The sequence below is a fragment of the Rattus norvegicus genome, chromosome 3, assembly GCF_021556685.1.
Source record: "Rattus norvegicus strain SHRSP/BbbUtx chromosome 3, alternate assembly SHRSP_T2T, whole genome shotgun sequence".
Classification (NCBI taxonomy): Eukaryota; Metazoa; Chordata; class Mammalia; order Rodentia; family Muridae; genus Rattus; species Rattus norvegicus.
In genome coordinates, this window is record NC_141536.1 from 169,086,193 (window position 1) to 169,099,646 (window position 13,454).

At 54.3% G+C, this 13,454-nt stretch overlaps 1 protein-coding gene across 3 annotated transcripts; it reads right to left on the reverse strand.

The window, feature by feature from the left end:
* Positions 1-923: 923 nt before the first annotated feature.
* On the reverse strand, positions 924-10,130 carry Eef1a2 (eukaryotic translation elongation factor 1 alpha 2). Of its 3 annotated transcripts, none has more exon segments than NM_012660.2 (8): positions 924-1,346; positions 1,946-2,180; positions 2,955-3,211; positions 4,286-4,436; positions 5,914-6,210; positions 6,769-6,948; positions 8,383-8,601; positions 9,879-10,130. In NM_012660.2, coding segments are annotated over 7 exon segments (1,392 nt in total). In that variant the 5' UTR covers positions 8,527-8,601; positions 9,879-10,130; the 3' UTR covers positions 924-1,218.
* Between the last annotated feature and the right edge of the window lie 3,324 nt (positions 10,131-13,454).

Consider the following 13,454-nt stretch of genomic DNA (forward strand, 5'->3'; position numbering starts at 1 on the left):
GATGTCACACTCTAGAAGAGATGAGGGCACATGACCAAGAAGCAGAGACTGCAGTGGTTGGGCCACTAGCTCAGACACGCCAACAAAACCAGGAGGGGAGAGCAGATCTACAGTGGTTTGCCTTCTGCCCAAGGGTGCTGAAGGTCTGCCTCTCAAGTCACACTGTGTTTGGCCATTTGCAGCCGACCTTGGAAACTGACACAAGGGGAACATGTGGGAATATTAGAGACCAGGGAGTTTTACTCTGGCTCTGTGGAGGGACTCCGCTCACCCCACCCAACCTCAACCCTCAATAACAAGAATAGGCTTTGAGAGGACAGGGAGGACAGCTCCCTAGGACAAGAGCGAGTGGAGAGTAGTCCTACCATCTGTCCTGCCTGGCCACTGGAATCATGGCGTGCTCTGGGACAGGTGGATCAATCCCAGCTCACGTGACATGTCATCAGCCTCCTGACTTCTGGGGCTGGTGTTACTGCAATTTAAGAAGTGAGGATCTGGGCCAAGGGGACTAGAATAGACCTGGGGCTGGCTCAGCAGGCTGGAGTGGGAGCAAGATGGACTTCTGTGGGAATCCAGAAACCTAGGGGGAAGTGTGTGCCCACTCGTGGGGAGGAGCTCTCAAGTTTCACGGTTCCTTGTCGGGCTCAGTTTTGGTTCTACTCGGTCTTGCACATCCCACCTAGGTCCTGCACATCTCACCGAGGCACCCCAAAACAGGTCATAGCCATCAAAGCCATTTGGCTTTTCCATCCTCACCTAGCTGGGGATTCCCAGCACCCACGCAGCGGGCCCCATCGCCTACCCATGAAGCTTAGGAGGGCAGTCGTGAGGGCCACCTGGCAGCGGTGAGAGGTGCCAGACTGAACACCTTGGACGACGACGGGACTTTGAGAAATAGGGCCCCAGCAGTAGGCACACACGGCTCTGGGGTCGCTCAGTTTATTGGGAAAACGGGCACTGAGCGTGGTCAGCACTGGCGCGGAAGCCTGGGGTGGGGGCGCTTTTCCTCTTGAAGAATTTCCACTGGACTTTGATGGCGAGCATCCAGTCGCTGACGTAGAGCCTCTTACAAGCGGAGGTGCAGACATGCGCCTGGCGGGGGGGCGGGGCGGAGGGGCCGCGCCTGGGGCGGGGGAGGGGACGGGGCCAGTGCCGGGGGCGGGGCTGGGGGCGCGGCGCGGCGCCGTTGGGGAGGGCCACGCCGCGGGCGCCCGCGCTTCACTTGCCCGCTTTCTGCGCCTTCTGTGCGGACTTGGTGACCTTGCCGGCGCCGCCGCTCTTCTTCTCCACGTTCTTGATGACGCCCACGGCCACAGTCTGCCGCATGTCGCGCACGGCGAAGCGGCCTGTGGGGAGAGATGCGTAAACTGCGGGGGCGCCCAGGATGCAGTGCGCAGGTGCATTGGGCGACCACAGAACAGCTTAATGCCCCTTTAAGCTGTTCTGACCGCTTCAGTGGACCAGAGCCCTGTAGCCCGGAACAGCTGCAAGTACGTGGTTCTAAAGTTAGGGCAAACTAGGCCATCCTGTCGTGAGGGGCCAGGGCATGGGGGAGAAATCACTAGCCTTGCTTTTGACTGCGGAGAAGTTCCTCAAGCGTTCTTCTTCAAAAAAGAAACATCGTGTGTGTGTGTGTGTGTGTGTGTGTGTGTGTGTGTGTGTGTGTGTGTGTGTGTGTGTGTGTAATGAGCACCATGGTGTGTGTGGGGGTAATGAGCACCGTGTGTGATGTGTGTAAATGAGCACTGTGTTTGATGTGGTGGTAGTGGGGTGTGTATGTGTGTGTGTGTGTGTGTGTGTGTGTGTGTGTGTGTGTCCGTGTGTGTGTGTACTCAGTGAAACCTCTTACTAATTGCTGCATTTCCCTCAGTTTGCCATAGTAAAGAAACTCCTGACACTGCCCGTCAGTACCGCACTAGGTTACACCTTGGATCACCCAGCTCACCGAGGGGTGGGTACTGTGAGAAGCTCTCCACACACATGGGTTTTCCTGGGACCATCTCAACAATGGCGGCATCCCCAGACTTCAGGGACTTGGGATTGTCCTCCAGCTTCTTGCCAGAGCGACGGTCAATCTTCTCCTTTAGCTCGGCAAACTTGCAGGCGATGTGGGCTGTGTGACAGTCGATGACTGGCGAGTAGCCAGCGCTGATTTGCCCAGGGTGGTTCAGGATGATAACCTGAGAGCAGAGTTGAGGTAAGCCGTGAACAAGGTCTCTTGGGACAGGGACAGGGTCATCTCCCGATGCCCATGGTTTTGTGCAAGGAATGCCCAGGCCACAGGGACCCCACTCATACCCTAACATCTTGCTGTGCATGTAGCAGACTATGAGGGACTCAAAAGACAGCTACTTGAAAGGACCGTGACAGAATGGATGCATTGTACAACCAGGACAAAATTGGACCTCAATGATAATGCTTCTATTATATTTCGATAATGCTGTTCTAAAAATTCCTGCCCTGTGAAGAGGTGATGAAAAGGGTTCACTAAAAATAGAGAAAGAAGGAGGCCAACAAGACGGCTTTGTGGGCAAGGATGGTACTTGCTGCTGGGTCTCGAAGACCTGAGTTCAGTCCCTGGGAACCACAAGATGGGAAAAGAGGTTTGATTTTCTGACCTTCACGTGCGTGCACACACACACTAAATAAATAGATCTAATTTTTAAAACAATTAGGAGAAGAAAGTCTACAGTGATACCCCAAGCAGTAAGCTAATAAAAGCCTTTTTGTAGATCAAATATCATGGGGAAGGACTGCCCAGAGAGGCCGCAGTCCTTACCTGCTGGTGACTCTGAGCACCCATTTAGCCTTTGAGCACTGAGTGGCCTTGAGTGAATGGAGAGTCTTCTTCTCCAGTGCCAGGTGAAGGGCCAGCAGACATTGTTCCTTGCTACCCCTGCCCATGTCTCCCCTTCTGAGGAGGAATGCCCACATACCCTAGTGTGACCACCAACCTGAGAGGTGAACTGGGCGGCCTCCTGAGGGGGGTCAGCTTTGCTGTCCCCACAGACATTGCCCCGGCGAATGTCCTTGACAGACACATTCTTCACGTTGAACCCGACATTGTCACCAGGCAGGGCCTCGCTGAGCGCCTCGTGGTGCATTTCCACAGACTTCACCTCTGTGGTGATGTTGACTGGCGCAAAGGTCACCACCATACCAGGACGGAGGATACCGGTCTCCACTCTGCCCACAGGTACAGTCCCAATGCCTGGGCCAAGAGAGGGCACTGTGAGGTGGCGGGCCAGAGGAGGGGTGCAGGGCAAAACATACAAGCAGAGAGCCTGAAAGTACACAGAACTCAGGACTTTCTCCTCTCTGACAGGGCCAAGGGAGATAGCCTCATGGAGCAGATAAGTAGACAGAGGGTCCCTAGACAAGCAGAGGGTGAGACAGAAGAAGGAGAGTCTCCCCTGGCCGGTTCGGGGAATAAGAGTTCCCAGGATTCAAGGATAAGGGACAGGTGGCGTGTGGCCCAGCCAAGCATGGCACTGGGCTTACTCTTTCCCTCACGGGACTCCCTGAGTCCTGCTGTGGCACAGTGGCTCTGCCGCTGTAGAGGCATCTGGCCATAGCACTTCTGACAAGCCTGCTCACAGTAACAGCCTGGCTACCACAGGGATACCTTGATGAGCAAGTGGCTGGGAGAGGAAGCTTCTCCTGGTAGCTTGGGTGTGGGGGCTGGCATTATGGGATGACAGAAAAGCCAGCTGTCAGGCTCTGTGTTGGAGGAAGTGTGAGCGTGATATTCTCATCCCTCTCCCTTTGCTCATCTCATGTTTGGCTTTGGCTTCTGTTGACCCCCGTGACCTTCGTTTCTCATTCCTGGACTAGGACTGCCTCCTGTGAGACAGGCACCCTCCACCCTGCAGGTGAAGTGTAAGTCAGGTCAGTACTCCTCCCATCTTATGGCCCTAGCTTGTGGCTGAGTGGAGGGGGTAGGGAGTGGGAAAGGGATCCTATTGAAGGCTAAATGATGGATGTGTGGAGGTGAGTGGGAAGGGCATCTGTGGAGGTGGGTGGAGGGGTCACTGGAGATGGGTGGAGGGGTCACTGTGGAGGTGAGTGTGAGGGGTGTCTGAGTAGACAGATAGATGGGGTGGATAGATAACACAAGAATCAGGATGGGTGAGTAAACGGATGGGGTGTAGGAGTATATGGTGTAAGGAGAAAGGCAGAGGCAGCCATCTTGGGGATTCCTTGTTGATGTCCTGGTCAAGGTTTGGGGCACAGCGCTCAAGCACCTGCAGGAAGCAGTGAGCTCCGGCACTGAATTCTCACTCACCACCAATCTTGTACACATCCTGCAGCGGTAGACGAAGGGGCTTGTCAGTGGGGCGGGTGGGGGGCAGGATTGTGTCCAGGGCTTCCAGCAGGGACACGCCGCTTGCATTTCCTTCCTTACGCTCTACCTTCCAGCCCTTGAACCATGGCATCTGGGCGGGACCAAAAGTGGAGTTGGGGGGGATAGGTGCCAGTTATCACAGAGCAACTCACCTGACCAAACCCTCAGCCTCAGATCTCCAGGACCTGCCTAAGGTGGCCTGGGAAGGGAGCCTCACTGTTCAAGTTCAGTTGCTTTCTCCTCCTCCCTTCTCTTCTTCCTAGCCTCACAGGGACCCTGAACAAACACAGCTTAGGAAACACAGGAGGGACAAACCAACAAGCAAACGAAAATAATTTCCCCAGACTATGCTGTCATGCTCCCACCATTTACAAATGAGGCCACTCAGACTAGCCTGATTCCCTAATCCCACTGGGACCTGGTCAATCGCAGTCCCAGACAGGGCAAGTACCAGGGGAGTAGGGACCCAAGTCTGGCCAGTGGCCATGTCAGGGATAAAGTCCACCCTCCGCCCCAACCCCAGAAGCTCTGCTCACTACCAAGCTATCTCCAAGTTCAGTGTCTATCACCACCACCACCACCACCACCACCACCACCACCACCACCACCACCACCACCACAAGGGCCTCTCTGGAGGATGACTTCAAACCCCCCTGACAGAGCTCCTCACGGTCCACCTGCCACAGACGAGAAGTAAATCCACCCAAGGGGCTTGTGGCCTCCTGCCTTAGTATTCATGACCAAGTCCCAAGCACCTCAGGTTAACAGATGGCCCTCAAACTGTGGATGAGCAGACCCCCAGAGCACAATACAGCAGTAGGGCACAGAGGGGTTTCTGCTGATCAGGGGTCTCCAGGGGATCCTAAAGTCCTGATAATCATATGTGAGCAAGAGCAAGATGGAGTAACCCCTGTCTGCCATACTCTGTCCTTATACCACCAGGCACTGGGTCCTCAGCTATCTCCAGAGAACCTGTGCTTGTACCATTTCATTCACTGTGGGCAGCTGCAAAGCTGCCTACAGCTGGGTGCCCCCTTTTCTAGGTCCCAGGCCCTCTCTGAAAAATGTCCTCTTCACTCCCAAGAAAGAGTCCCAAGCCAGAGCTGCAGACTGTTTGAGCTTCAAGCTTCCACACAACCAGCCCAGACACATTCTCCATTCTTCAGGCCAGCCTTTCTTGCTTCCCAGATACCACCCTACTTCAGAAGGATCATGTGGCCTTGCTGATCCTGAATGGTATTCAAACCCAGGGCAGTGGCTTGGGAGAAATAAAAACTGATTTTCCCCCATAGTGCATTCTGGGGCTCAACAGGCAGTGTCTGTAGGGATGGCATGGTGGAACCATCACTTGCCAGAAAGGGGGTCTTATCTTCCTCTTTTGGCCTCATATGGAGGCTGAGATAGAGGACCCCAAATGCAAGTCCCTTACCAGGAGTATCCTCCATCACTAGAGTGCTCACAGGAACCCAGCAAGACCAGAGGGAGCCTGGCCCACCCAGACCTGGAGTCTTGGAGCCCTGGGCTCTTGGGAAGGTCAGCACTGTCCCCACCATACTATCTTCACTCACATTAGGTGAAGGTTCCAGCATGTTGTCACCGTGCCAGCCCGAGATGGGCACGAAGGGCACCGTGGCTGGGTTGTAGCCGATCTTCTTGATGTAGGCGCTGACCTCCTTGACAATCTCATCGTAGCGCTTCTCGCTGTAGGCTGGTTCCGTGGAGTCCATCTTGTTGACACCCACAATGAGCTGTTTCACACCCAGAGTGTAGGCCAGGAGTGCGTGTTCCCGGGTTTGCCCGTTTTTGGAGATGCCCGCCTCAAACTCGCCCACGCCCGCTGCCACGATCAGTACTGCACAGTCGGCCTATCCAACAGGTCAGACACAGTGAGCCCCTGGCCCTGCCTTTGACCTAGCCCTGCTACCCACATAATGAGACCAGGGCAGTTATCCTGGGGTTGGAGATTCGGGGTATCTACTTCAAGGGCAACAGAGGACTCTTCCACCAGGCCCTGAGTCAAAGAGGCCCAGACTGGCCATCAACTCCACTACCAACAGGGTCTAGTCCTTGGATGAGTCATTGATCCTCTCTGGTTTGTCCTCTCTGCCTGTGATTGTCTGACTGCTTTTCTACCCACATGTCACCGTCTCTATTGTGGGCTCTCCTATAAAAATCTGTCTGTGAAGGATATGCCTACATTTCTCCCTCTGTCTGTCTGCTGACCCCAGCAGTGGTGAGGTAACCCTCTTGGCACACCATCTAGCTGACATGAAAGCACTGACTCAGTTCTTGAGGGACTCAGCCTAACGGGATGGAGATGCCATGGGCGGGGCTCTGTCAAGGCAGGAAGTACAAGAGATACTGACACCTCAAGAGAGCTGTTGGGCCCTAAGTCACTGAGCTAGGTGCCCTCCTGCACGCACCTGGGATGTGCCAGTAATCATGTTCTTGATGAAGTCCCGGTGGCCTGGAGCATCAATGATGGTGATGTAGTACTTGGTGGTCTCAAACTTCCAGAGGGAGATGTCGATGGTGATGCCGCGCTCCCGCTCTGCCTTCAGCTTGTCCAGCACCCAGGCATATTTAAAGGAGCCCTTCCCCATCTGGAAGGGTAGGGGCACAACTCAGGATAGGACACAGGACTTTGGGGTCGCATCCACCTACTACGCCTGTCCTGGCCCCAGGGAGCAACCATGAGAGGTTGACAGTTGGCTTAAAGTGCCTCGAACGGAGGACCTCTGTCCCATCTCTCTGGTGCTGTTCCTCAAACCCTGCTGTGCCTCACCTGAGGCCGCCCAGATCAACCAGCCCCACCCTTGCTCCCCTCCTAAATGGCTGTGAACACGCAAGTCCCCCAGCAGAGGGCGTGAGTGTCTGGGAGTTGCCAAACTATCCTTGCCACCTGAGGCTAAGGCTCTACACCCAATTAGAGGTCAATTATCTCATTAGGTTTGGGGCTGTGAAAAACAAAACAAGTCTCAAGTTATTTTTTAAGGGAAATTTTAAACATGAGTAAGTTGCTCAAGGTTTTGAGAAAAGTCTGGTTCCAGATCTTCCTGTAGTGGATGAATTCTTCTAACTCTGAGACATCTCCCCTCCCCAGTTCCACCAAAATAGGAGAAGTAGGAGTAGCCCTACCAAGAGCAAGGCTGGCTGCTTTTTGGAAACTTGTGCCAGGGTCAGACTCCTGGTGAGACTCCTACAGCCTGGACCAGAGCTGTGGTCATCGATGCTCAACTGAACATAGCTCCCTACCAGAATTTCAAATGACATGCTTCTGCATTCCACGGATGATGCCCAGCCTGGAGGGGCTGGCTATTCAGACAGAACCAGACAAAACCCAGCTGGGACCTGACCCAAGTGACCTTCAAACCCTCAAATCCCTCCTACCTCCTCCCCCTAAAATCACACCCTCTAAAAGGTAAAAAGCATCAGGCCTAGACACACAGAATTGTGGCTCAAAGTCCCATATACACACTGGAGCAAGAGCTCTGCATAGATAGTTAATGTCCTCAGGCCTGCCTTAGCTCTTATGCAGGAGCCAGCCCTTCTCAGAATGAGCAGGGGTAGGGGCAGAGAAGAGAATCCAGTTACAATCACTGCTCTTTCGTAGGTCTCAACCAGGAACAGGTTAGCAAGATCCCCCCTACTCCAGGTATCATCCTAGATCAGCAACCCTCCTCAGCTTATCTGGAGAAAGTGGAGCTGGCAAGCCTGCTGCCCATCAATCAACTATTAATAGCATCCTTGAGCCCTGGCTGTTGGAAGACAAGTGAGGGCAGCACCACATTCAGCCCAGTTTCAGTCCTGGGGAGCAAGAGGATAAGGCTTGAAGGGCCCCCTGGCACTGGCCCACCGAGGCCAAGAGTGAAGAGTCTTATAATGGACCTGGGGAGGGCACAAATTCCCCCTCCCTCAGTATGAGACAGATCTAGCAACATTCTCAGGAGACTGCTCTGTTTACCTACCCATATCCCCTTGCACTGAAGGAGGTAAACTGGGCAATGAAAGAAAGCACCAGGCCCCCAGGTCCTCACCTCTGCTGCCTCCTTCTCAAACTTCTCGATGGTCCGCTTGTCGATGCCGCCACATTTGTAGATGAGATGGCCTGTCGTGGTAGACTTGCCTGAGTCCACGTGGCCAATGACCACAATGTTGATGTGTGTCTTCTCCTTGCCCATTCTGCCTGAGTGAGGGACGGGCTGGCACTGTGGGGGCTCTGGCTCTGGGTTGAGGGAATTTGCTGGGCAGGAACTCTGTGGGGCCAGGGACAAGAGAAACAGGTGACTAGGGGGCCCTAAGAGAGCCCAGCAGAGATACCCACACCATTGCATTGTTTGGGAGCTCTTTTCCTGACCCAGTCTTCACCTGAGCCTGGATAGGGAAGAATGACACCCTCCACCCCCAAACCCTTGTCCTAAACGTGTCCAGACACATTGCATTCATAAGTCACCTGTTTCTCTACCCTATACCTTAACCCAAATGGTTCGTTAGTGTGTAAGTGTTTGGAGAGTTGATTTGGAGGAAAGTTCCTTAAGGAAGGGTTAATCCTGTCTGGACATCACAGAGCAGCAGACTGAGTGAGCCCCTGGAGCAGCCAGGAGCCCTGTGATGAGTCACTGTGCCCAGCTCTACAGTGCGCTGTCCTCCCTGTCCTCGATGCCTCCACCCCCCTCCTTCACACACACACACACACACACACACACACACACACACACACACACACACCAGGGATGGACACTGCCCTACCCCCATCTGCTGCCACCATGAAGAGAAGGCCAGCACTCCTCAGCCCCTCCTCAGGCAAGGGCGCCATCTTCCTCCCTCTGCCCACAGGCTGGCTGAGGAGACAGCTGGATGGTGCCCAGGCATAGGCCCAGAATAGCTCAGGCCCTCCCCACAGGCAGGGGGCAGCCATCAGGGCTGAGAGGTAAGTGCCCTGTTCTAGCCAGAAGAATAAAAATCCCACCTGGCCCAGCTAAGCAAGTGCCCTCAGAGATGCCCCGACCCTCTCCCCTACCATCTGGTCCAGGCCCTGGGTCTTAGTACCTGCGCATCTTAGAGGTCAACCAAGAATCTCGGGCCTGGTGGGATGGGGGTGCATCCTAGGGTGGTAGCCACCGTAGAACGTGAATAGGGGTCCTCAGGTTTCACTACCATCACCACCCCCCGCCCTACTCTGACAAATCACGAACATCCTCAGAGCCCCAAACCACCATGCCAGCACCTGCAACGATCGATCGGCCTCGCAGAACCCCGGCAAGCCCCAAGGTCACAGTGACAGCATGATGATTTCAGGAGAAACATCCCCCTCCCCAACCCCTGTCACCAAGTATACAATCACCTAAGGGACTTACTACCCGACTGCCACGGGGACCCCACCATGCCCTGTCTAGAGACACCCCCTCCCAGCCCAGAGGTGCAGCCCAGCTAGGTGCCGCATGTCCCCCTCTACCTCAGGACGGGTTCACAGGAAGGCGAACCCTGGTTGGAAACCTAATCAAGGGTCTCAGACCGGGTTGTGCGTCCTTACCTAGAGCCGAGGTCTCAGTCAGAGGGACTGGTGGCGCTGGCGCCGGCGGTTTTATCTCTCTAGGAGGGGGTCCACCTATTGACGGTGCCGGCGCAATGCACTGCGCCCCTGCAGTACGGCAATGCGGTACCGGAGGGGGGAGGCGGGCGCCGGGAGGCTGGCAGATGGGGTGCGAACGATGCGCGGACGCAGGGGTCGCGCACCCACGGACGCCGGCCGGCGTAACGAGGATCCGAGAGGACGCAGCTGCAGAGATGTACCCGAGCGAGGGAGAGAACCACCGAGCGAGAGCACAGACCAGGAGAGAAAAACAGGCAAAAGGGCGGTGCAGCGCTCAGAGGTGGGGGCAGGGAAACAGAGCCAGGAAAGGAGGGGCAGGGATGGAGAGAGGCGAAAGAAGCAGTAGAAAGAACTGGAGTAGCAGAGACAGTGGTTGCTTGAAAGCAGGGGGAAAAAAAGGTACATCCAACATAAAAATGTCCCCAGGAAAATGGAACACAAAACAGGGAACCAGCAAGTAGACCCAGGAGAAGAGGCCCAAGCCTAGGTCAAGATCCCTGCAAGCCCTGATTGTGGCCATCCATTGCTGGCCCTGCTCATGGTTGAGTCCCAATGAACATGAAGCTCAATTTCCAGAGGTTTTCCATGATGCCCTACCCCCGGGACAGGTGCTTATTTCACATAGACCCTACATGACAGGTCCTTGAGGCCATCAGCAAGTCTAGCCCGGATCCAACCTTCTTAGGAAGCTCTGGAAAGAGGTTTTTTATACCTATTCCCTTAGGTATAGGGAATTTATGAAACCCATTCTCAAAGTCAAGGCATACTCCTGATTGCATTTCTGGTCAGACGGTCTTAGCTAAGGCCACTAAGAACATCCAGAGTTCAGACCCCCCCAAACTCCTTCAGGCCCCATGGGTAGGAACTAGAGAGCCCCTGAGGTTTCTAGGAAGATTAGGATATCCAAAACTGGCCTTAAGGGGGTTGTGGCCACCATGTGTCGTCACCAAGGACTTCTTCAGAGATGCCTATCATTTGACCCAGACATTCCTGTTTTCCAATGCTGCCACCTGTCCCTACCCACCCAATCTTTGTCATTGCAGGTAGGAAGCAGGTAGGAAGAAGGTAGGAAGCAAAGGTTCCTTGAGTATGCTGAATAACAGCAGGCCTGTGCCTATCTAGACATAGAAGACCGGGGTCAGGGCCCAGCACCAACTACTGAGGCAGCCCCCGTGAGGGGCCCTGGAGATGGGTGACCAATTAGGGCAGCTATCAGCTATGAGGAGAGAGTAAGGTGAAGCCTGAGGGTCTGTCTGGCAGAGGGCAGCCAGAGACTAGGCAGGCCTCTCGGATGACCTGGCAATTTTGAAGACTGCTGAGGCCGTCGACTGGGAGCCAGGAATTAAAAATAAATGCCGGGCAAGATATTAGCATTTACCCCACCCACTTGTCCGACTCATCTGTCCCCGGAATGCCTTCCTTCTTACACAGAGACGACCAGGCCTGGTTTAAGATTCAGGAGGCAGAGTGGGCTCAATAAAGAGATCCATCACCCAGAATCTTTGTGACTAGCTACCTTCCCTTTAGTTTTGAAGTCTTCTTCAGACACCCTTTCTCTACATAGTCTCTCTCTGTGTACGGCAGGGAGGCAGTGAGCCAGCAAGACCCAAGGCCAGGAGTTTACCCATCTAGAGGACTGACCCTTGATGACCAGAGGTCATGTTCTGCCTGAAACACCTATACGTTGACCTAGGGGAGGCAGGCCAAAAATACCTCCCTGTCATTGGGATATACGTTGCCTTCACTGCAAATCCCTGAAGGCTTTGTCGGTATGAGAGACCCTGGGAATATGCAGAAAGCAAATCTTTAAGAGGTATCACTGTTGATCAATAACATTCTCAGCCCACTGATAGCCTTGTGGCCAGCAGTTCCCAGGAGCCACTAACCCAGCAGGGCTAAGTAATGGCCAGATACCCAGTAGCCCCAGCAGCAGAGCCTGCACGTATCTCCCAAGTTCGGTGTTGGGACTGAATCTTCAGGAAGTAATGCTGGGATGGGACTTTCTAGGGGGGCATTGAGGTCCTGAGGGCTTCAGCCTGACCCTACCATATGCCTATGGATGTCTCTCCTGCCTCCCACCTTCCACTGTAGCACCTTGCCAGAAGTGTGGGCTTCTATCCTCTTCCACTGCATGGTTAGCATCACTTAAACTTCTAAGAAGTCTGTGATACTAAACAGCAGCAGGTCCTATTAGTAGGCCCAGGGACCCCAAAACCTATGAGGAAACTGCAAAGAAAAACTAAGCTCAGTGCCTGAGACCACACGAGTAGGTAGCTCAAAGCATTAGAATCAAGACAGTGTAACTTCCGGACAGAAGCCTGGGTCTCACCTGTGGTCACAACCTCTACTATGCCTGTTCCTTCAGTAGCCTGCCTGCTTCTCAGTTACTGGTCACAGTGACCCTGGGAAGCTCACAGAGGTGGGGCAGGGCAAACAAGGAGAGGCTACAGGAAACCAGGGTTCTTCCTAGGGCAACCTGGAAGTTCAGGCTCCCTCCTCAGCCTCTCCAGGAACCCCCACCTGCTATCTTCAAGCTGTTTGGGGAGATACAGCACCACCTCTTTGGCTGGTGGGGGTTTCACAAATGTTGGAAATGAAGATCCAGCTAAAATTAACCGTTATCAAGCTGCCAGCCCTGCAAATAAACCTGCCTCCCATTGGCTGGTGGTGATGTCACTGTCAGGTTAATAATAGCTGCGGTGCCCGGCTAACCACCTGTGTGGGTGCCTTCTGTGAGCTATGGCCAGGACAGCCTCCTGGAATCAATGTCCAACAGATGTATGTCACTGGGATCAAGTGGCTTACTTATAAAGGGTCTTAGGGACAGGATTGGGGTCAGGCTTGGGACACCTTCTAGTCTGAGAGTTTCCAGAGAGATCCACCCTGATTTGAGCTGCTAGATGCATTCTGGTCTCTGAGCACAGTCCTTGGCCATAGAGCCCTTTACTGGCCATCTACCTGAGCCTGAGTCCTAGGAAGCCTCCCTTGAGATCAACTTCCAGGCAGATACCAGGAGACTAAGTATGCTCCTGGGGCAGCAAATAAACTGTCTCCGTGATGAGGGGAGCTCTGGGACCTCTCCTTGACAACAATCAATACCTTCCTGACAGGAAAACACCAGATTTTAGGCTAGCCAAGACCCCAAATATGCTACCCCGCAAAGCATGAGGTCTGTGCGTCTAAGGCATCCCCAGTCTGTCAGGGAGCCCACAGCCACAGGGAGCTGTTGCCATGGTGAGCAGCAGCTCACCAGGCAGTAGGCTCCTCCCTCCTTCTCTAGGGAGCCCAGCCCTACAACATCCAAGGAGCAAATAGCTGTTCATCTCTGAAAACCAGTGAGAGTATGACAGGCACTGTAGGACACAAGGACTTTCCACCCTCTGCAGACTGGGAGGTCACACCGCAGACCAACTGCTGGGGTCAGAGCAGGTGCTGCATCCAGTAAACACCCAGAAACAGGAGTCTTCAGGTCACAGCACAGGGAACGGCCAACCTTAGGAGTAACCACAGTCCACG

Excerpts from the sequence above, each read along its gene's own strand:
- Eef1a2 (XM_087648740.1), bottom strand. Across the intron at positions 4,437-5,913 it reads TGCTGGAACCTTCACCTAAT|ATGCCATGGTTCAAGGGCTG; the intron begins GTGAGTGAAGAT and ends GGTCCCGCCCAG. Across the intron at positions 1,347-1,945 it reads CTCACAGTACCCACCCCTCG|GCCGCTTCGCCGTGCGCGAC; the intron begins GTGAGCTGGGTG and ends CTCTCCCCACAG.